General features: G+C 34.7%; 3 protein-coding genes across 3 annotated transcripts; 2 read left to right on the forward strand and 1 right to left on the reverse strand.

The window, feature by feature from the left end:
- Positions 1 to 1630, forward strand: LOC125592518 (ATP-dependent DNA helicase PIF1-like). Its single transcript, XM_048767734.1, has 3 exons — positions 1 to 874; positions 956 to 1428; positions 1577 to 1630. The coding sequence occupies exons 1-3, from the start codon at positions 1 to 3 to the stop codon at positions 1628 to 1630; spliced, it is 1401 nt and encodes a 466-aa protein (XP_048623691.1).
- Positions 1631 to 13370: 11740 nt separating this feature from the next.
- On the reverse strand, positions 13371 to 14513 carry LOC125592519. Its single transcript, XM_048767735.1, has one exon. It carries the CDS (start codon positions 14511 to 14513, stop codon positions 13371 to 13373), a length of 1143 nt encoding a protein of 380 aa, XP_048623692.1.
- A 2695-nt stretch (positions 14514 to 17208) lies between these two features.
- LOC106431621 (auxin-responsive protein SAUR71) lies at positions 17209 to 19184 on the forward strand. Its single transcript, XM_048767521.1, has one exon. It carries the CDS (start codon positions 17657 to 17659, stop codon positions 17960 to 17962), a length of 306 nt encoding a protein of 101 aa, XP_048623478.1. The 5' UTR covers positions 17209 to 17656; the 3' UTR covers positions 17963 to 19184.
- The last annotated feature ends 6097 nt before the right edge of the window (positions 19185 to 25281 follow it).

Genomic DNA, 25281 nt, shown 5'->3' on the forward strand with positions numbered 1-25281 from the left:
ATGGCGATGATAACAGATGAGCAAAGAGGGGTATACGAACAGATTCTGGATGCAGTTTTAAATGATAGCGGTGGAGTGTTCTTTCTTTATGGTTATGGAGGCACAGGAAAAACCTTCGTATACAGAGCACTCTCGTCAGCTATCCGATCTAAAGGTATGATTGTTCTAAATACCCCATCAAGTGGAATTGCAGCATTGTTAATGGAAGGAGGTAGAACCGCACATTCCAGATTTGGTATTCCGATAGATGCAGACGAATTCAGCACTTGCAAGAAAATGGAGCCAGGATCAGATCGTGCAGAATTAGTTAAAGCGGCAAAGTTAATTGTATGGGATGAGGCGCCTATGATGAGCAGACACTGTTTTGAAACGTTGGATCGCACTATGCGTGATATTATAAGATCTTGTGAAGAAAAACCTTTTGGGGGTAAAGTTGTTGTTTTCGGTGGAGATTTCAGACAGATTTTACCGGTTATACCTGGAGGTGGTAGAGCAGAGACTGTTTTGGCGGCTCTGAATTCGTCATATCTTTGGGAGCATTGCAAAGTTCTGAAGCTAACAAAAAACATGAGATTGCTGGCTGGTCTTACTGATGATGCAGCAAAAGAGCTTGAATCCTTCTCAAACTGGATTTTGGATATAGGAGATGGAAAAATAAATTTGCCTAACGACGGTCAAGTTGAGATTGACATCCCTTATGATTTGCTGATACAAAATAGTGGAGAAGACCCTATTGAGACTATGGCAAAAGAGATTTATAGACAAGCTTTTCAAACTTCAACAGATAAGGATTTGTATAGACATCGAGCCATTCTTACTCCCACAAATGATGAAGTGGATAAAATAAATGACTACATGCTTTCGCAGTTGCCAGGTAACATGTTTTATCATTTATTCTTATGTTCAACTAACTTTGTACATATCACTAAACAAACGGATTTACATATGCTTTTAGGAGAAGAGAATGTTTACCTTAGCTCTGACAGTATTATCCCATCCGATGTTGACATAGAAGAAAATGTCGTATATCTTGCAGAGTTTTTGAACAGTGTTAAAGTGGCTGGACTGCCTAGACATTGCTTGAAGCTCAAGGTTGGTGCTCCTATCATGTGTCTTCGTAACATGGATGTTGCAGATGGTTTATGTAATGGTACTAGGCTAATTGTTACTCAATTACTGCCCCATGTGATAGAAGGTAGAATTATAACCGGAAACAAAATTGCTGGACATCCGGTTTGGATCCCTAGAATGTTTGTCACACCACCTGACACCAAGTTCCCCTTCAGAATGCGTCGAAGACAGTTTCCAGTTACTTTGGCATTCGCGATGACCATCAACAAAAGTCAAGGTCAAACACTGGAAAGTGTTGGGTTGTTTCTGCCTAGGCCAGTGTTCTCTCATGGTCAGCTCTACGTTGCACTTTCAAGAGTTAAGTCGAGATCTGGATTGAAAATCCTAATAACTGGTAAAGAAGGGAAAACACAGACAAAAATGTTGAATGTTGTCTACAAACAAGTTTTTCAGAATATTTCATAGTCACGGTATGCAATTTTAATCTACTTTTTGTATTTTCCAGATGGGTAGTGATGGGTTAGGAACTGATTGTATTCAGGAGCATCCCGTTTTCTAACTATTTCGATGAAAGTATGTCTACTTTAATAATATTTCATGTTAACTTTTATTTTCTTACTTATAAATCTGTAAAATAATGTTCATCCGACAAATTACTTACAATATTTATTTAATTTTTTGCAGGTTTCTAAATTATTTTGCATTATTTTTCGACAATTGTACTTCATAATTTATATTTTTATGGACAATTTTTTGATTTTTTTTAAATATATTTTCTTTTACTATGTCTACACAAAAGTTTATTTTATTATTAATGGAAACAAAATATTTTATTCTCCATCATAGATTTTAACGACAGATATACAATACATTTCTAATTAATGATAATATAAAATCTGAATTTTCTAAAACTATGCAATATTTATTCCATATTTTGAATGAAAGTTCCTTCGTAAACATACAAAGAAAATATGGACGTTGCAATTATACGTACACGGTACCCACAATATCTGCCTCTTCATACTGAAGTTACTTTGTTCCCTCTCGTCCATCTCAAATTGGTGTGCGATCTTTTTTCCACGTCTGATGAATTCTCCCAAAGACGGTTGTTGACATAGTATAAAATCCGTTACTTATAAAATCATATAAGATTTAGTCCATATTTTGAATTTTATCATGCCCGCACAGGCGGTCACCTAGTATCAAGTAACCACAATGACATAAACGTTGATTCAGACGACACTTTGGTTTTTAGATATAAATGTTTCTTCAGACGCAAGACACACGTCCACTGGAGTTCAAAGATTATTTTAAACATACAATACAATGATCAAAGAATCATGCGATCAATGATGAAATTTTCCGAGAAGAAGGAAAAGTACCAGCGAGTAGAGAGTTTAGGTACCTCTTAGGATAAAAATCCTTTTAAGTCCCCATAATCAGGGCTGTCAATTGGTTGAGTGCTCATGTGTGGTCCAGTCCAGACTGTGTTGCACGGATAATGGGTGAGTCCATGTATTTCATGGTCCAGTTGGGCTGAACACCAAATTTGCTCATGGACAAGTTGGGTCAATCCAATTGCATAATGGGTTAACCCTTTACATTAAAAAAATAGGTTTTTTAATATTGGGGGAAATTGAAAAATCAACAATATGATTCATCTGCGATTTTGTGACTTGATTTCTTCGGTCTGAACCAGATTTCTCCATTATATAAAGGGCAATTCTCCTAAATAGACTATTTTCAAGTCTTGATCACAAAAATAGAACACAAAAAAGAAAATGACCAAAATGTTTCATTTAATAAGTAAAAGGACTCTAATACTCTATATATAAAAAAATTAAAAAAATTAAAAATTAAAAAAAATTAAAAAAAAAATTAAAAAAATTAATAGTTTTAGATTATATGTTTTCAAATTCGAACTTTTTTAGAAAAACTTTTTTTTTTTCAAATGTTTTTTCGATTTTTTTTTAATTTTTTTTTTCAAATTTACTTTTTGTAATTCGAAAATACTTTTTGAAACTATTTTAAAATTTTTTGTTTCAAATTTTTAATATTTAGTTTTATTTTATAAAATTTTAAATCTTAATCTCAAATCACCACCCTTTAACTCTAAACCCTAAGGTTTGGATTAGTTAACCCTAGGAGTATAAGTGTATATTAGGGCTGTTCAATATGGCAAAACCGAACCGTACCGAACCGAACCAAACCGAAATAGATAATATGGTTTGGATTTGGTATATACCATACAAACCGAATGGATATGATTTTTTAAAAACCGTAGGATTTGGATATGTTTCGGAATATAACCGATAAAACCGAATAAACCGAATAAAACCGATCAAAAAATAGAAACATGTAAATATGTATATATTTTATAACAACGTATGAAAATCATAAGTTAATTTTTTTGCTAATAAGTATTACCATATTTTTTACAGTAATAAAATAGTCCTCATTTGTAAAACACTTGAACTATAATTAAATAACAATTCATCGCAAACATGCTTCTTATTTTCTTAGCATTCTTTTGATCTTTTTGCTTTAATTTAGCATTGACTAAATTGAAATAACGATTATAAATTTGATGATAATAATTAGTGGAAATTCTTCACAATTTTTTTTATCTATAAACGAATAGAGTTTCGTGTTTAATAGAAGAAACATGACTTTGATGAACGCTAAATATGAAAAAATATAATAACTTATTTTTTGTGCTTTGTGCTTCTGTTTTATTTTTTGTTTTATATTTTTATTATCAAAATTTTGAGCTTTGATTTTAATTATAGATTTTATTATTTTATTAGATGATAGAAACATTTTTATTTTTGTTCTTTTATTTAAACTTATAATATTTTTTAATAAATGAATGTGTTGACAACAAGACTCTAAAATTCATATAATATGATTCCAAAATAAAGAATTATGTTTTTTGGTATAAAACTGAATAAACCAAAAACCGACGGTATATAAACCGAACCGAACCGAAGTAAATATGGATTTAGAATGGTAGTTATATTTTACTAACCGAAATACCGAAAAACCGAAAAAACCGAACCGAAACCGAACCGATATCCGGATTGAACACCCCTAGTGTATATTTACCTCTTTAATGAAACATTTTGGTCATTTTGATCCTTAGAATTTATATTTGTGACATAAACTTTTTTATTGTTATCCTAGTGTACTTCCTTTATATAAAACAAAGTTATAATTTTTTTACATAAAATAGAGAGATAATTTTTTTTTATATAAAACAGAGAGTTATAATTTTTTTTACATAAAACACAATTATCAAAAATTGAAATCTATTGAATTTATTTTACATCACATTTGTATTCATAATTTTTTAACGACATTAAAATTGGACTTAGATTGAGTTTAAACAGATTTACTTATAATTAGGCGGGTTTGGGCTGTTCAGCTGGGTGATGGGTGAAGTTGGGTTTAGGTATTATTGGGTGTAGGCTAAATATGAGTGTGAGTGTTTTGAGTCCAGAAAAATATATGTCCAACTGAACACACCCATTTGAATGTTGGGCCGCCTAGTTGACGGCCCTACCCATAATATAACTCATACTCATGTCATGTTATACCCTCTAAATAGCTCATACAAATCCACCACTAACCGCAGAAATTACCTTTTTATGTTCGATACTTTCCTGCTTTTAGGATATTAAATCATAGTCTGACACATTCGTAGAACCTGTGCTACTTACTACTGTAGAAGTTACCTGAGTGAATAAGCACTGCCTTAATGTGTAATCTCAGATATTTAATCCCCCTCGTTTCCTCAACTGATGCTTTGAGGAGTCATTTGACCTGTAAATAAAGAAGCATTCGCCGGAGATAGAGGTGCAGTCATGAACCGGACGGTGACTTAGATGAGAGTCGCCTACAAATACGGAAACAAAAAAAAACTAAAATCAACAAACAAACCAAATCATCTCCCAAACAGGTAAACTCAATCTTTTTGAAATAGTTTTGATGATCATGAGTTTCTCACCGGAATCACTTTTGCATGAGGAGGAGAAGGTCTACACCGATTTGGTTGCCGCCGCTCTTCATATTTCTTGCCTCCCAAAACCTAAGCAGTAGATCACAGACAGACTTCAAATCAGCGAGGAGGTGAACACAATTAGCCATTCTTCATATTTCATTAATTAATTTGAAGACGGGGGAGATGTGTAAAGAAGTTAACCGGAGAAATTACACAGACGTTAAAAATATGAACTTTTAAAAATAAAAGACATAGCAATCATCAATAGTTGGGGAATGGCTCAGCCAAAATCCTATAACAGAAACTTCAAAACACAATGAAAAAATAAGTTTTGGATTCAATAAGGCAGAGATGTGTATAGAATGGAGATATTATTTAGACTATGAACTAAAATCGGAGTTCTGAGAATCAAGAAGGAGCATGTCGACTCCTATACAATCTCCACCACGGCGTACATTCCTGGCGTCCCAGAAACGGAGCAGGCAAACTTGAACGGTGGTGGAAGAGCGACCATTCTATAAATCAGAGAGGAAGACCAAAGCATTAGCCATAACTTAGACTTTTTTTGTTTGCTGTTTAGTTTAGAATAGATGAGAGGATGATTCTAAAAGCAGGAATTCATTCCTTTTTATAGTCGAACGCCACCGCCTTCCAATCTCAAGAGTCGCATTGAATATGGATCGTGAGTGGTCGATTAATGGATGGCTTTAAGAGAGCATGTTGGTTACTGTTACCACCTCGCGCCGGAAGGAAGAAGATGGAAGATCGCTTGCGCGATGAGGAGGAGAGACGCGAAGATGGAGCCACCACAAACCCTTTAAAAAAATGCAGCATTTCATTACGGGGGAAGCCTAGATCTATCTATCAATATATGGGCTCAAATAATGTAGATGCAGCCCAACGAATAAACCCAAAACTTATTAAATGAAACGCAAAGTTTCAATGAAGAGGGACACGTGGCAGTTTCTGGTGATCCTATTTAGTGACGTGTCCTCTTGAAAAAGAGAGAATTGTTTACTATTGCCAAGAGCATGATTTTTTTTTTGGATAGTGTAATTATGTTGTCGTTTTTATTTGTTAAGATCATTATTTGATGTTTTTAGTGTGTTATGTAGTAGGTGATAAGTTAATATATTTTGCGTTTGTTTTTTTTTTTGAATAATGTGTTGTTGTGTGTATAGTACTTGTTAGTAGTCAAATGAGTCTCTAACGTAAATTAATATTGAATTTCAATAACTTTTCATCTACGCATTTGTATTTTTAAGATGTTTTTTGCCCTCTCCCCATATTTTAAACTTGAGCTCTCACCGTCTATGTATTTCGTTACATTTCTAGTGTGCGGTGCTTCTCACCATCACTGGAAAAAGACTCACATTTTTCTCTTGTTCTTCTTGCCTTCTTCACCTATGAGATTATATAGTATTTGTTGCAGATCGGGTTTATGAGTTTTCAGTTGTTCGGTTGCTTCTGAAGGCATTGTAGGCTGTTCCAGTCAATATTGACTGCTCCTCTTCTTCCTTAGATTTCAGCTGATGTTAGGAACTGCATCTCCTTGGTTGGGTCAGAGTTTATTCGTCTTTGATTTTGTATTCCTCGTCGTTGGCTTACCGTCAATAGTCTCTCCTCGTTTTGGTTTTCAAGATCTAGTTTTTGGTGTTCTGACTTCTATGCTCTCTTTCATAGCTCGAGGACGGCTCCATGGTTTTCTGATTTCGCTTCGTCTCCCTTTCCCTCTCTATTCTTGCATCTCTTTGGAGCTTTCATCGCATCTCTGGTGGCCCTCCCTTTCATCATGTTTGCCACTAGAGATTTGGATAATGTTTTCGTTCTTGTATGCTATGTGGGCTTGGAAGGTTATTTTTGGTCTCAAGTTTAGTCTCTGATTTTTTGGTGGTTGTCTTTCATTCTCCCTCTCTCAAGTTGTTTCTTTTCTTTCCATGTTTTCCTTGGTATAGGTGTGCGGAGTTAGTCTCTTGGAGCTTTGGTCCCTTCTATCCAGAGCTTTGTGGTTTTTCAGTTGCATGCCGTCTTGTATGTTCTTGTTTAGTTTGTGAGGTGTTTCTTACTTTTTAGCTATTGGTTGTGATTCCGGTATTTTAGGCATATATTTTCCTGCTTTTTGGTGGCTTTGGTCTTTCGATTATTATTCTCCCTTTGGCCCGCTTTCTTAGTTTATGCGTTGGTTGTCTAGTTACTTATTCTTAATTTGATTATCTTATGATACTAATAGTGAAATAAATATAATTTGTAAATGACAGAATAAAAATTAGTAAAAATAATAAAATGATGAAAAGTCTTGCTATTTTTAGGTGTGAATAAATTAAATATTTAAAATATATTTATATTATTTTATTTATTTCTTGAATTTTAGAGATCAATAAGTGTGAGAAGGATTAGATAATACACAATTAGAAATTAATGGAGAAAATTGCAATAATTTAAAAGGAGAAGAATTTAAATACAAAAAAAAAATATGAGGACACATGTCAACAAACCCCAGTTGTTCGGTTGCTTCCCAAGGCATTGTAGGCTGTTCCAGTCAATATTGACTGCTCCTCTTCTTCCTTAGATTTCAGCTGATGTTAGGAACTGCATCTCCTTGGTTGGGTCAGAGTTTATTCGTCTTTGATTTTGTATTCCTCGTCGTTGGCTTACCGTCAATAGTCTCTCCTCGTTTTGGTTTTCAAGATCTAGTTTTTGGTGTTCTGACTTCTATGCTTTCTTTCATAGCTCGAGGACGGCTCCATGGTTTTCTGATTTCGCTTCGTCTCCCTTTCCCTCTCTATTCTTGCATCTCTTTGGAGCTTTCATCGCATCTCTGGTGGCCCTCCCTTTCATCATGTTTGCCACTAGAGATTTGGATAATGTTTTCGTTCGTGTATGCTATGTGGGCTTGGAAGGTTATTTTTGGTCTCAAGTTTAGTCTCTGATTTTTTGGTGGTTGTCTTTCATTCTCCCTCTCTCAAGTTGTTTCTTTTCTTTCCATGTTTTCCTTGGTATAGGTGTGCGGAGTTAGTCTCTTGGAGCTTTGGTCCCTTCTATCCAGAGCTTTGTGGTTTTTCAGTTGCATGCCGTCTTGTATGTTCTTGTTTAGTTTGTGAGGTGTTTCTTACTTTTTAGCTATTGGTTGTGATTCCGGTATTTTAGGCATATATTTTCCTGCTTTTTGGTGGCTTTGGCCTTTCGATTATTATTCTCCCTTTGGCCCGCTTTCTTAGTTTATGCGTTGGTTGTCTAGTTACTTATTCTTAATTTGATTATCTTATGATACTAATAGTGAAATAAATATAATTTGTAAATGACAGAATAAAAATTAGTAAAAATAATAAAATGATGAAAAGTCTTGCTATTTTTAGGTGTGAATAAATTAAATATTTAAAATATATTTATATTATTTTATTTATTTCTTGAATTTTAGAGATCAATAAGTGTGAGAAGGATTAGATAATACACAATTAGAAATTGATGGAGAAAATTGCAATAATTTAAAAGGAGAAGAATTTAAATACAAAAAAAAAATATGAGGACACATGTCAACAAACCCCAGTTGTTCGGTTGCTTCCCAAGGCATTGTAGGCTGTTCCAGTCAATATTGACTGCTCCTCTTCTTCCTTAGATTCAGCTGATGTTAGGAACTGCATCTCCTTGGTTGGGTCAGAGTTTATTCGTCTTTGATTTTGTATTCCTCGTCGTTGGCTTACCGTCAATAGTCTTTGCTCGTTTTGGTTTTCAAGATTTAGTTTTTGGTGTTCTGACTTCTATGCTCTCTTTCATAGCTCGAGGACGGCTCCATGGTTTTCTGATTTCGCTTTGTCTCCCTTTCCCTCTCTATTCTTGCATCTCTTTGGAGCTTTCATCGCATCTCTGGTGGCCCTCCCTTTCATCATGTTTGCCACTCGAGATTTGGATAATGTTTTCGTTCGTGTATGCTATGTGGGCTTGGAAGGTTATTTTTGTTCTAATTAATAAAGCATTTTTTTCTGGTAGGAATATGGGAGAATGACTCCCAATTTATTTTTTTAAAAAAAACTCAAACTTCAGCTAACAAGACGAGTTTGTCGTGGCCGCAACAGTCCAGCAACATCCTCATGAACTAAAACAGCGACCTCAATCGGTGCCACAACAAAACTATAAAAACCAAACGAAAGAGAAAATGCAAGGTTAGCCAAACCATCAGCTAAGCAGTTTGCTTCCCTATACACATGAACGAATCAGACCAGCCAGTCCCTTGTCAAGAAGCCATGGCACAAGCGTACCAGGAAAGACAGCGGATGAGTATCCCCAATCCCTATCGTAAGAAACTCCATCACCATCATAGAATCGACCTCTACCTCCAGCCTTCTCACCCCATTCTCCCAAGCAACCACTAAACCATAGTACACACCTCATAACTCCGCTAATGGTGCCGTACAACTACCTATATTAATCGCAAAACCACCACACCACTCGCCTTCTCCGTTTCGCAGTGCTCCCCCTGCAGCTGCCGGCCCCGGGTTCCCATGTGATGCCCCGTCCGTGTTCAGTTTCATCCACCCCACACAAGGTGGCTTCCATCCCACCATTATCTCAACCATATGTCTCTCCTTTATGTGAGCATTCTCTACTCTATTCACTGCTATGACTCCCTTAGCCAAGTCACGTAAGAACTTGACTCTATCTCTCCACAGTCGGGTATCACCAAATACATTTCCACATCTCCACTTCCATCCCCACCACAGAGTCAAAGCGAATATAGTAGCCCACAGAATACCACCACCTGCACTGTTGTCACATAGGTTCTTATATAACCATTCCAGTAACTGCATTCTGAAGAAAGCATCCCTTCTCGTTCTCGGAACAAATCTCTCTCATATACCTTTTATCGCAGGACAATCACGTAACACATGTATTATAGTCTCAATTCCTCCTCTGCAGACCTGACATAAGTCAGTCCCACTCAGGTGCCTCCTATGTCTCTCTGCATTCGTCATGATTGCTTGGTTTGCCACTAGCCAGAGGAACATTCGAACTCTCTCAGGTGCTACAACGCGCCACATAGATCGAAAGAAACTCTCCATCTGCGGTCTTGGATTCTCATCTCTTGTAAGCAAGGTGTATGCAGACTTCACCGTAAACTGCCCATTCGGAGTCTGCCCCCATGCCAAACGGTCCTTTGCTCCAGTAACAGTATCCACTACTACTGCCATAAGCTCTAGTCTTCTCTCAGCTGTTACCAACGGGGTAACTCTATCAAAATCCCAACCTCCACCTTCCCACCCCCCCACATATCTCTAACTGTTATATCTTCATATCCTTCTGGAAGCCCTGCAATCACTTCAGTCATGAGTGGTTGGCCTGCTATCCAACTATCCGTCCAGAACCTGATATTTCTCCCATTACCAGTGACCCAGCTATGGCCCACAAGAACCACTTCTCTTATCCCCATTGCCACACTTTTCCATGTTGACGAGCTAGAGCTACTCCCTACCATCCAATCTGTGTCATGTATGTCCCCCACACCATACTTACTTCGTAAAACTTTGGCCCATAAGCTCTCAGTATCGTGTAACCGACGCCATCCCACTTTAGCTAACAAGACTTTGTTCATATCTCTCGACACCCTGATCCCCAAACCTCCGGCCGCCTTCGGTTTGCATATTTTATCCCAGGAGACTAAGTGTTGTCCACTTCCCCACACAAAGCTCCTCGCTAGGCTATCAAGCTTCTCCAGTGTACCCACTGGCATGCTAATCGTACTCATCGTATGCACCGGGATTGATGACAGAACCGACTTTGTCAATGTTACCCTTCCTGCAAGGCTTAATGTTTGTTTCTTCCATCCTGTTAGCCGTGAAGCTACTTTCTCCAGTACCTCCCCAAAAGTATCTTTATTAATTCTTTTCTGTAGTATCGGCATCCCCAAGTATTTTTCCAACTCCTTTGTTGATGCAATACCACTTTCTCTGCTTATTCTCTCTTCTCTTCCTCTAGAGACATTATTAGAAAAGAAAATCTTCGATTTCTGGAGGCTTACTTTCTTACCAGAGGCTTTACAAAACTTCTCCAACACTTTCCTGATCACTCGAATCTGCGTCACTGATGCCTCTGCAAATAAGATTAGATCATCTGCGAAGCAAATGTGAGATAGCTGTGGACCACCTCTCGACAATCTTATCGGTTTCCATTTTTTATCCTCCACTGCTTTCTCAATCAGTTGACATAATCTCTCCATGCATAAGACAAACAGGTACGGGGAGAGTGGATCACCTTGTCGCAGTCCTCTTGATGGCTTAAACGGCTCAGATTTCTTCCCATTCCACAAAATACACATTGATGGACCAGACACCCATTCCATAATCCTCTTGACCCAATTCTCAGACAAACCAGCAGCCCTTAGTGTATCTTCTAGAAAATCCCAACGCAGCCTATCATATGCTTTCTCCAAATCTAGTTTCAGCAGCATCCAACCCTTGCGGCCTTGCTTCTTTTTCATCGAATGAATAGCTTCCTGAACCACAACAATGTTATCCGCACTCAATCTACCCGGGATGAAACTTGACTGAGCAGGACCAATCAGTTTAGGCATAATACTCTTCAGTATCCCTACCATGGCCTTCGTGATAGTTTTAAACAACACGTTGCAGAGACTTATCGGTCGAAACTGAGTAATATACTCAGGTTTCATCACTTTCGGAATTAGCACCACGAGTGCATCATTAGTATTCTCCGGTAACTTCCCCGTCTCAAAGAAAAGAAGGACAAACCTGATCACAGATGCACCAACTGTCTCCCAGCACCTCTGATAGAAAACTGGTTGAAACCCATCCGGACCTGGTGCCTTGAAGCTGCCCATAGCTCTCACCGCTTTCTCTACTTCCTCCGCAGAAATCGTTTTGTCAAGATCCATTTTCTCTTGTCTTGTAAGCCCCACAAATCTCCTCTCCAATGGCATTTGTATGTTTGTATCCACGTCTTCCAGAGAATATAGTTTTCTGAAATAATCCACCGCTAGCTTCTCAAGTTCTTTTGCATCTGATACCCACTGAGTTTCATCTTTCTTTAGCATCTCCACTCGATTTCGCTTTCTCCTAATGATTGTCGACATATGAAAGAACTTGGTATTTCTATCTCCATGCACACACCACTTCTCCCGCGACTTTTGAAACCAGAGCACTTCTTCTTGCTCGAGGACGATCTCAAGTTCTTTTAATAGCTCTCCCTCCTTTACCAAGATCTCATCAGAGAGGTCTTGCTCAATTTTGTCCTGTACCTCTGTAATCTCCATCAACAAGTCCTCTTTCCTTCTTTGGACATTTCCGAAAATTTCTCTGTTCCACTTTCGGAGTGTCACTTCCAACCTCTGCAAAGCCTCTCTTGTATCAATATCACGATCCCATGAAGTTGTTAGCAAGTCTTGAAACTCATTATGTTGTAGCCATGCCGCCTCAAAACGAAATGGATGCCGACGTGCATCACCCTTAACCTCCGGTGTGAGCTGTAGATACAAAGGAGCGTGGTCTGATGCTAAGAAAGGTAAATGCCTCTCACTTGCCTCCTGCCACCTGAGTCTAGACTGGGAACAGCATAATATTATATCCAGCCTCTTCGCTACAAACGTGCTTTCAGTTTTCCCTCTTTTCCATGTGAATTGATTGCCATGAAATCCCATATCAATCAGTGACATATCATTTATCCAATCACCAAACTTTAGAGAATCCTCAGACAATCTCTCATTCCCACCACTCCTTTCATCTATCCTCACTATTGTATTAAAGTCTCCCCCAACGAACACCAGACCCTCCGCATTACGCAAAACTTCTTCTAAAGCAGCCCATAAGCCACTTCTACGGCTCGGTGAAGGAGCCGCATACACAACAATCAGAATAATCACCTATGCTCCATTCCCGATTCGAGCATGTATAAACTGATCCGACGACTTAACCACCTCAAGCTCTCCAATCTCCTCCCTCCATAACATCCATAAACCTCCACTCTGGCCACACGCATCCACCCGAAACGAGTTCTCAAACCCTAGACCACGACAAATCCGGCCTGCCGCTTCTCCACCAGCATGAGTTTCAAAAACAGCAAGGATATCTGTCTTGAACTTCTTCACCAAATATCTAATCGATCTTCGAAATTGGGGTTTATTTGCCCCCTGGCAATTCCACAGAATGCACTTCATCAGATCTTTATAATCAATAGATAGAATCACCGGGGCAAAATGTTATGCCACCACACTCTCCAGGACTTCTCGTCCTTGGCTCGCACTAGCTTCTGCCTCATCCAACTCCAGATTCTCCATCTCTGCAAGTTGCTCTTAAGCGTTGCTTTTATCGTACACATGCCCAAAATTCTTCTCATTTCTGTCTAGCTCCCCATCTCCTGCGAAAACACCACCTGGTCGGCCGACATTTTCCTTCTCTACTCGTAGTCTCTTCCCTCTCACTGACAGACCACTCTCCCCACTTATTGGGCCAAACACCAAACCACGCATAGGCCCAACATTTCTCAGTTTGGTCTTAGAAGGATTTGGGCCTCTCATGTTGCTAATCTTCTTATCTTTTGGACCCAATCGAGCTGGTTGTTGGTTCCCTATGTTCCCATTCTTTCCAAATGAGAATTCCTTCCCAGTCTCTTTGCTCGCTCCTCCATAAACTATATTAGTAGTATTCTCATTTTCTTTATTCTCTTCTCTATTCCCACTCTCCTCCACTTGTTCCTCCGTATCCTCCTCCACATTCAACCCTCCAAACCTATTCGAAACCCTTATCTCCTCCGACATACTCTCTTGACGAGCCCCCCGACTTTTACTACCAATCAACGTCTTATTTTCTACCATCTCCCTACTTTCATTATTCCGCAGTGTAACTCCTCTCTGCCCATTCTGAGTTAGCCCTTTCCTCGCCTGTCTCACTGGGATAAAATATGTATCCATACCTGCAACCTCCGTATTCTTTTGTGTCATGTCCACTGGAAGAACCGCATTTATAGGAGTTTCCTCCAGTACCTTACGTGGGCATGAATAGGCTAGATGTCCATACATACCACATGACGAGCAGATCGTCGAGATTCCTTCATATGATACGCAGTACCTCTCACCATTAATCATCACTGTCCCTTTCAATGGCTTATTAAGGTTAACCTCCACACAAATTCTCGCAAATCTAGCTCTTTCGACTTTTAGCGTGGTGCAGTCAACCTTAATCGGTTTTCCTAACCCCTTGGCAATCCCCATCAGTATCGTTTTATGATAAAAATTAACTGGGATATGTGCTAAACGAACCCAAACCAGTGTCGTAACTATCTCATCCCTCAGCGGATCAAACTCAGGCGTCCATGCTTGCACCATAAGGTAACTCCCAAAAGCCCTCCATGGGCCACCTGATAGCGCATTCATATACTCCTCCTCTACTCCAAAACGAACCATGAAAAAATTCTTCGGGAGATCCATCACAAACATTGATCCCGCAGGTTTTCATAGCTCCTTCAGCCTTCTCGTTAATCTCAATAATGGAATACTCCTCCCCAAGACCTTAACAATCATACATCTCTTCCATAAACCATTCATAGCAATCGAAACCTCCTCTCCAATCGTTATCACCGGTTCTCCATCCTCACCATTCGGGAACGCTAGTTTCAGATTTGATTCCACAAAAGACTCGTCCACAATCTCCTCCGGTACAAGCATCTCTCCTTCATTGCACCCTAATACCTTCTTCACCCAAGAGTCCGGAGCATCCGGTGGATCTTCGGGTGGTCTCCCATGCTCCCCGATCTCCTCCATATTCTCATCCTGCACTTTTTCACCCAAAACCCTAGCCGTCATGTTTAATAAAGCATATCTTTGACTTATAAGTTCCAACAATAAACCACTCGACTACACATTATATCAATGTTTTTAAAACGTAAGTGAACCAGATTTTTTTTGGATTATGGATCAATATGGTTCGACATGTTCAATCAGGTTCATCAATTTAATTGAGTTCAATCATAAAATAAAAATAGAATTAAATCTTTGTTTGTTTTATTCAACAAATATTACAAACATAATCAAGTTTAGTTATTTAATATTTCAAAAAATCATTTATTGAAAAAATATAAGTACAAACCAAATGAAAATTAACTATAAAATTAATCTTTTTATTTGAAATAAAAATATTTTATTTGTCACTGCGAGTTATGAAAATTAAAAAAGTTGAATATAATAATTAAAAAGAAATATTTATAATAGTATAATGATTTGAATGGATGCCAAAAAATAATGATTTAAAAGATAAATAATTGATAGTAAGTTACAAATAAATCCAATTTACGGTTTTAATCCGGTCTGGTCACTGGTTAGGTCTGGATTTAAAAACATTGCATTAGATTTAAATCCATACATGTGAAACAGAGCAGAAGAATTGAACACTTTTAAAATTATAAACTAGCAGAAATATTTTGTAGAAGCCACATGGAAGCGGTGATTGGCTCTGACATTTAATTGATTCATCCAATAAAAGAATTGTCCGCGTAGGACGCGGCTCCACGTTGACGTACGTATCAAGCATCTCAAACACTTCCATTACTTTTCGTGAATAAACACGAAAAGGGGAGATGCATCTGATCCATCCAGCTTGTTTCATTTTACTGTTACCTTCTTAAAAATATTCTATAAACACTTCCATAGTTGATTGATCAAAAAAAAAAACACTTCCATTGTTGTTTTTTCGTTTGGAATTCTGTCGAGAATTATCCTGTTTTTTTTTTGTAACCGTACTTTTTTGTTAATTTTATTTTTTCATATATTGATTTATTTTTCGCATTCTTTTGAAATATGATCCGACAAATCGTTTTTCCATTCATCAGTTCATCACACACTAAATCAAATATATCTTCAAACATTGCCATTCAATTTCATTATTTTAACGACACAAGAAGGGGAGAATCGCCCGTTATTAACTTAAACCCATACTTGTGATGCTGGAAAATATTAAAGTTATGGGATTAATTCAGTCACCTAAATGGATGGAATTGTATAATGCTTTTTTTTTGAAAAAGGGGAATTGTATAATAGTTATATTTAATCCAAAGTGCATCTCCAAATCTCATTCTATTTTCCACTCTAAAATAGAATTTAGAGTAAAAAACTCCAATAATACTTTATTTTTCACTCTATAATAGAATAAAAATGGGTTTAAGTTATTTTTTTGTTGTTAATCACTCTATTTTTTATTTTAAAATAGAATATCATTAGAGTCTATCACAACTCAATTATAGAGTTTACTCTATTTTATAATGAAAAATAGAATGAACTATTGAAAATAGTTTAAAATAGAATATATATATATATATATATAGAATTATGAAGTAACCAAGTACTACAAAGTTGCATACCTTTGATAAAAACCTAACAGTTGCCGAGTTTTTGTGAGAATTTATATAAGAAACAATTCTTCGTGGTTCGCAAAATAAAAATAAAACAAATCTTTTCATAAGATTGATTTAGATTACATAACAGTTTTCTCTCAACAAACTGAAGATACAAATAACTTTGTTTCTCCAATGCAAGAAGACATGATTCAATAGAATTCACTTGCAAACTAAACGAATTTGTGGTATATCATACTGCAATAATTAAGATACAATACATAGAATAATACTCTCTCCGTTTTATAATAGATGATGTTTTAGAAAATGTTTCTTGTTTCAAAATATATGATGTTTTGATATTTTGATATTATTTTTAATTCTACTGAAAACTGTGTAACTAATTAGATTTTACAGTTATTTCTATAATTGGCTGAACAAATTTTAAATTATTTTTTAATGTAATTTTTTTAGGAAACAATAAATTTATTAATCGATTTCTGTTAAAGTTAAATCACAAAATTCTAAGAATAAAATAACATGTATTGTGAAACCGAGAGAATATAACAATAAATCAATATAATACAAACAAAATCCAGTTGGGTTGATATTACAATAAGTATATTTTTAATTTTGTACGAACAAGTTGGCAAAACAATACTAGAATAACTATGAACCCATTCCCGAAGACTGTATTAAAAATGATAATATGATTAAAAAGGAGCACGTCGAGTCACCTCCATTCCTACCTGCCAAACCGCTGGATTCTTCTTTTTATTCTCGAGTCGGTCGGATCAACCGAAATCAATTAGTCTGGTTCTAATCGCTGAACCGAAATTAACAATTGAACGAGTTCAGACATTAATATTTTGTTCTTGGAATTTCGTGATTTAACTTAATTTAGTTGAGTGAAGAATTCGTAATACTTATCATTTGTATTTTCATTGACTGCTTCGAGGTTAAAATTGTGGAAGTGGGTTATGCCAATACAAAACCAATGGTTCGGTTTAGTCTATTTAAACCGGTGCGACATACGTTTCCATTCTCCGCAGCTTCTCCGTTGAAACGTTCGACCATTCTCCCCTTCTTCTTATTCTTGTTCACTACGTAAACCCAACAAACAACACTTGTCAATACATATATATATACATTCATTATATTATCTTACGAAACACAACACACACATCAACATCATCTTATAGAGGGTAAACCCAAAATCTGAATTTTAATTAATATCATTTTCATCAGAAGAGAATGAGAGGCATGGTGAAGAAGCTACTATGTGGTGGATCCAAGAACTTTGCGTCTTCAAGAACATCGGCATTACCAGAAGAAGGAAAAGTTCGGGTTTATGTAGGTAAGGATAAAGAGAGTCAGCGCAAGCTAGAGGTTGAGGCTAACTTGCTAAACCATCCAATGTTTGAGGATCTACTGAGATTGTCAGAAGAAGAGTACGGACACTCATACGAAGGGGCTTTGAGGATTGCTTGTGACATTGATGTCTTCATCAATTTGATCAATCTACTAAAAACCACGCATCATCATAATCCATCCCTTTGAAGTTTGAAAGTAATAATAATTCTACAAAATTAACTTAGCTTTTATACCATTTTTCATCATTCTTTACTTCGACAAAACATGGACGAAGTTCAGTTCAGTTCATTTTTCTTTTGTTCTTGAGTATTTATTTATGATTGGAGTCGGAAGCCAATCGACATTTTTGTTAGTGGGCTTCCTCTTATTATTCTTTTCATATGTTAGTATTATACACAATTCAAGTCAATTCTTTTGGTGACTCTGGACTTTTACTTTTTTTCTTGCGCTGAAGAGATATATGAATCGACTTATCCATAGGTTCAATTAAAACGAAATTTCGCACTATCAGCTTCTTGTGGAAGAAAGAGATCTCGGTACTTAATATGAATGGAACAAAAGAATTAGACTGTAGCTTATCAATGTAATCAAAATGGATGTACCAATGTTCTTAATAATCATGTCCGATTGTCTTCCCGTTTACAAGGGGAGGCGTAGGTCCAACGACCCTGTCGAATCTGAATCTGACATGTTCGAGAATCGATATGAAAGCATAAATTTGATGGTTATTTATTTGAAAGGTGTCTATTGGAAGATCAATGATTGATTATAAGAAAAGATAATAAAATCGCTTAAAAACAATTAAATCGACAACAACAAAGTAAATCTCTATAGATCCTAGTTCTTGTGCCAATGTTGGTGCGTTTGTGAATGTTTCGTCTCTTTGTGAACTTTTTTTTTCCTAAGCTGACTTAGCTATCTTTAACCGTCTCTCTCTTTATTTGGGCTTAGTTCATTTACATGTTGTGCTTATCGAGGGATGCAATCTATCTCTAACAATAAGTACCTTTTGTTCATTGTGACAGACGAAGTCGATTTCAAAGATTACAAAAAATGGATCTTTTGAGTAAATGAACTCGGTGCGACACATCCTTCAAAATTTGTTGGGTCATCATCTCAGCATTCCCAGGATCAGTCTCGGTTGACCGAGAAATTGGTTTAGCACCGAACCATTTTTTGGTTCAACACTAAATGGCTCTTTGATTTTCTGGGAAGTGGAATTGCTGCCTCTTTGGAATGCGGAACGGTGTAGTTATTACTAGCTTTAAAAGACTTGGTGACAATTTTCTTTCGACTTTCACGCCACCTTTCCTATAAATAGGAGTCTCCCTTTCTTGTTTCTCGACTTTTTCTAGTGTTTCAAGGTAGTTCCACTCTTCCAAATTATCCTATCTACTACACATTTACTAGGATAAGATCCGCGTTATGCGCAGGATGAGTTTATTAATTTTCTTTTTTTAAAAGATAAAAAATATTAGTTTTGTTTAATTTGGATATCAGTTCGGTTATACATTTTTTTTTGTTTTCAATCTCCTAAAATATAACTACCATTCTAAATCCATATTTATTTTGTTTTGTTTGATTGAAATGATTGAGGTTTTTTTGGTTATAACCCATGACTGTTCTTATTTGTTTGGTTTCATGCTATATGAATTTTAAACTGTTCTGATGCCGAACCAAGGATTTCATTTTACAATTTATAAATGAATGCAAAATAAAATGAAATTAAAATTATAATTGAAGAAAAGGACATCCAATATTATTTCTGTTGTTTGTACAAAAATGTTGGTGACATTTTAAGATTATGTATTTAATATAAGATTATCTAATATTATTTGTGTTGTTTGAACTTTGATATATGGTAGACATAATATAAAAAGTTGTATATTGATACTCATAGAAATTTATTTTTATTAAGTTTAATAATATCAATTTTATTAATAGTATTTTTATTTAAATTTTTGTAATAGTAATTTTATTATAATAAATTTTTAATTCTCTCAATCTAATATAATTTATAAACAAATACAATTTTATTTTTAATGGATATTGAGATTTCTCTCATTCTATTTCTATGTTATTGTTCTCTTAAAAAATAATAATGGATATTAAGAAAATACACAAAATAATTTCTATACAAATTGGGCTATTGTATTTTTCAAACGCAACATACATTAATTAGAATAGGCCCATGTATTAATGTGTTTTTTTTTGTTTGCAATATGACCCACAACAAAAATAAAAATCTGTTTACTCAGCGATTAAAAAAAACTTTACTTTCTACCCTAATTTTATTGTCTGAATCTAATTAAAGCAAGAAGAGCAATCGATCTGATGCTCATACAAAAAAACGCGTTTCAGACAGAAAGAAAAAGACTTCAGAATCGAAGAACACTTGAGCTACATGTTTTCTTTTAAGAATCTCAAGGTTCGACTCTCTTACTCGTCTCATCTGCAAACATTCTCGAGACAAAAAAAAAATCGCCACCATGTTAAGCCAAGCTTTTCCCGTTGTCTCTCGATCCGTCACATCAGCATCCTCCTAATCGGGGACCGCCTCCTTCCAAGATTCGACTTTCCTGGACTCATGCTTTGTGTCAAAACTGTTATGCTTTGTGTAAAAACTGTTATCGTTAGTGTAAAAATTGCTATAATGTCTTTGCTTGCTTTGAAATTGTCCACGCTACAAAGGAAGATTGTCTTGTAGAGAATGGTTGACAATGTGAGACTGTATTAAGAAGTGTTATCGTTTGTGTAAATACTGTTTTTTTTAAATGATAGCTCTTTCTTTGCGATAGTCAAAACCATGCCATCGTTTGCTTCTTCCTTATAGACAATGTCATGGCTAAGACAGTACATGAAGCATGTAGCAAAAACTGTTATCGTTTGCATAAAAAAATTGGCATTTCATGAATTTTTCATGTTAACAATGCCATAGTAGATGACAAAAAAAAAACAATCCCATAGATTGTTTTTTTCTTATAGACCATAGATGAAGCAAAGTTTATCCTCTGCTTTCCTTCTATGCTTTGTTTTTTAACAGTCTTTTTTTTCTTGAAGTAAGTCACGATTCAAACTTTATCGTTATGAAAATATTTACTTATACACAGTTAGCTTATATTGACGTAATTATCTTCACTTCACATCCATTGTTAAGAAGAAGAAAAATATAACAACGTGCTTGTGTTTATTCTAAACAGATTAGGAAATTTATTTTCGTTAAACATAATTGAATTCTCTTGAGAAGCTTTAGCAAGCCGACATGTAAGCGTAATTAATTTCAAATGCATGTGAGGGTGCCACGTGGACAATATAGCGTGAAAGCATTAAATGACAATGCTTCTCTTTTAATATATAAGAGATGATTTTTAATTTTCCATTTTGCCACCATATTATCTATGATTGCTTTGATCTGCTATGAGTTCTTCTTCAGTTTATCTAAAAATGTCTTCAATCCGCAAATTTCAACAAAGGAGAAGGAGATTGGTATTGTCTGGTCGGATTCGGATGAGTCAATTTGTTTCTATGCATGATGGAATAAAAATGCAAGATGGAGTTAAAATAATACACAAACTAGATTTTGATCTGCACTTTAAAAAACACGGGCATTTGTTTGGGTGACGATTTTGACAAAAAAATTCGTGAATCAGTTAGAAAAATAATAATTTAAAATTTGTTCTTGTATAATGTTTGAGTTTCAAGTAGTGTTTTTATATTAGACTTAAATCCGTAGTCGAACTGGTAGATCTGGCGGCCCGTATATAATTTGATTTATATTTAATGAAAAATATGTTAATTTAAAAATTGATAAATCCCGGTTAACGCAGAAACCGCTACCAACCATTGATCTGATACCGATTGATCCGATAAATACCAAAAAAATCTGATAATAATTTTAAAATTTTGATTAAATTATTCATACTTATTAGTATTACATAAAATTAAATAAATGTGTGATTCCTAAAACTTTGTTGAAGTTTTTTTAATGTAATTTGAAGAAAATGAAAAACCGGTGATAAAAGAAAACATTGTCTCTTTTAATTTCATGTATATACTCATATTCGAGTTCTATATTGCTCAATAATACTATGCACGAAAATAAATAATAATATTCAAATATATATATATATATAGACATATGGTTTAAGATACATCGTTTTGGTTTTTATTGAAAATATGCATAATGTTCGAATGATTAATCTTGTACCCCATAATATGGAATATGAGTCGTAATAAAAATCCGAACACTGATATTACAGATGTCACCTAAAAATATGTGACTTTTTCGATATATTTGAACAACAATAATAGTTATTTAGTATATTTTAAAATAACATGAATATCTACATATATGAATATCTAAACTGCTATTACAGATTTCAAATTAATTTAAACCAAACCGGCTGAAAAAATATCTAACCGTACATTAGTTAACTTGCATATTAATTCAGAACTAGGATAAGACCCGCGCGCCCGCGCGGGTTTCAAATTTGTTTTTAGATATAATTTTATTTTTAATTATTAGTGTTATATATAGTTAATCATTTACCAAATAACTAATTCTATAATATTATATTTCCAAATGATTTTTTTTTACCATATTTGTGTGTTAATAAAATTTGTGGTTTCAAATTGTGATTAGTATAACATTTTCTGTACATTTTTATTTTACTGCATTGGCCTTGTCATATTAGTTTGGAGATTGTATTATAAGATAACAGTTTTGAAATTATTTTATCCATAATTTACAGATTATTAAAATTTAGAACTAACGTGTATATCTATATTTTAAATTATTAGAAATTCAAAATTAATCAATTATGTTGGAAGTTATTAATTTTATTTATTTCTTAAAATAAGTATGTACACTAATGGTTGGGGCTTACAAAATCTAAACTAACTAGAGGGTATGTTTTCTTTAATCCTAAAGGGTATAAATGATCGTTCGTTGATTGTTTATATAATTTGGTTTATATTCTGGTTAAAACTTTAAATGTTTGGTTATCTATTATTATTATTGTTAGTTGGCTTGTTAGACTTATATAATCCCTTTATTATTATTTGAGGAGCATTAAAAATAAATAACCTTTAATTCATGTGTTTATTACAAGTGTGCCATTTCTTACGTGGCAACTCCACAAGCTCCCTCACCTATTCTATTTAAAACCCCTTTGTTAACTAGAGTAATTACACAACATGCCATTGATCAAAACTTTATAATTTCCTTAGTTTTGTCTACATTTGTCACATATATACGTTGATACGTATTACATCAAACCTTATCATTTATTTCTTGCGTTAGTTACCTTAACCGAAGTTCTACGTATTACATCAAAGAATCCTAATATAACAAGAGGAAAACTTTGTTTTAAAATAGTGAAACAGAAGATCAAGAGGAAAACTTTGATGATCAATAGTATTTGATGATCAATACGTGCTCAAGTGATTGATTTTCTTAAAAATACGAAAAAAATATTTGTTCTCTTAAAAATATATCAAGAGGAAAACTTTGTTTTAAAATAGTGAAACAGAAGAACCATGCATATGGCATATACTTGCCCCGTTTCATTAAATTGTTAGATGATCTCCGCCTTGCGTTGTAGAAACTAAGGTAAAATACGATTTTCTGGCATACAATTATAAAAACTTACCTTATATGATCTATCGTAATTAAGATTTTAACGCCAGCTTGCATAAAGCAAATAATGGCGGAGCAAATTGCCCATGATTTAAACGTGATTTGCAAGGAAGAAATTGATTGATGATTGGGAAAAAGGAAACTTCTAATAACTTTGATATATTTTTAAATTACAAATTTGGTAAATTGATGGTAATAATACGTGATTTGTGAGGACTTGACTTTTGTATATAAGGAACGTAGATTAAGGTTCAAATTATTGTAATCAATTAATAATCATGAACTTTCTTGAATTTGTTCAATTGCGATTGATAAAAGGAAGTTTGCATTAACTATTTACAATATTAAAATAATTCTCGACTAAGATTGGAGCGCAAGTTATGTGTAATATTCGATTTAGTTACGGCCATTATTTTGAATCCATATGACCGACCCCATGGCGATTCCTTTTTAGTATAAATATACGGCTTCTATAATTTAGAAAACTCACCACACTTTTCTTCTCGACTTTGCTCATATCAAAACATTCTCTCAAGCAATCAAATGACTAGCTTTAACTCTGTTTCCGATTTGAAACCATTCAAGACATTGTTTCTTTTATATTTTATTAGTCTATTGCTTATGTTTCGTTTTATTTTATATTTATAATTTATTTTATGCAAACAAATATACAATTTTTAAACAAAAATTCTGCAGCTTAATTTAGATTGATATACTAAATTTCGTCTAACCCTTACTTTATAACATATAGTATTTCTTGCTATGACTTTAATTTTTATTATGTCTACAAATTAAAAGTGATAATATTTTGAAATCTATTTACTCCGCGCAGGGCGCGGGTTATCACCTAGTGATATTTGTTATGCTTTGCATGATTTTGGACGTTAGGATAATCACGTTCCTTTACCATACCACAAATGAAGACAACAACCTTTCCGAACAACAGGAAAAATATACGCTTAGTATTACTTATCTATATAAATACTTCATGAGATAAAAGCTATGTAGAACCATCTAGCATTAGTTATAAGATTGAGATATTTCCTTTACTATACATGTTTGGTTTAAACTTGATTAATTGTTGCATACTTTATATGTCAATGATTGTCTTATATAACTACAAAATTTAAAATAAATTGCTTCAATACAGAGAATGATTTTGTTTGTCTAAAACGATAACAAAATCATTCTTCTATAAAATAAATGTTCGATAATAAAAAGAAAATGTTGTTCATATAGCTTAAAACAGTCTTACGAACCAGAATATACTTCCACGAGAGCGGACATGTGGGTCTTTCAAACCTGCAAAGAGAAAACTGGTAAATAATTATAGTTCTCTTTCTTTCTATCACATACACGAAAACACATATACATATCTTTAATAAAGTGAACACATAGCTACATAAAACATGGATTATTTGAATATATTAAAACGACATACCTTATGATTCCTACGTCTGATTCCTTTTGCAAGAAGGGTGAATTTTAACACCCTCCAAAAACCAATAGATAGTTAGTATTATAGTCAAGTAACGTGCATCTATATATATAGAAAAGTAACATGCATTTATATTTAAAAGCCTTTTGTAAAAAGAAAAACATGCATTTATATATAGATAAATGACTTACTATTTGATCAGCAAGAATGTATTCAAGTGATTTTCCTCAATAACTTGTGTTTTGCCTGCAAGAGTGAAAATGGGGACCGGTTTTCCATGGTTTTACATCTTTGAGGAGTGTAAAATCTTTTTGTTCCGCCATTTTATGGGTGAACTGAAAATGTGATTGTGAATTGAGTTAATAGGAAGATGTGTATATATGCAAGTATATGACACCTAGATAGGAAATATATTTAATATCGTACTTA

Source organism: Brassica napus, chromosome C9, assembly GCF_020379485.1.
Source record: "Brassica napus cultivar Da-Ae chromosome C9, Da-Ae, whole genome shotgun sequence".
Lineage (NCBI taxonomy): Eukaryota > Viridiplantae > Streptophyta > Magnoliopsida > Brassicales > Brassicaceae > Brassica > Brassica napus.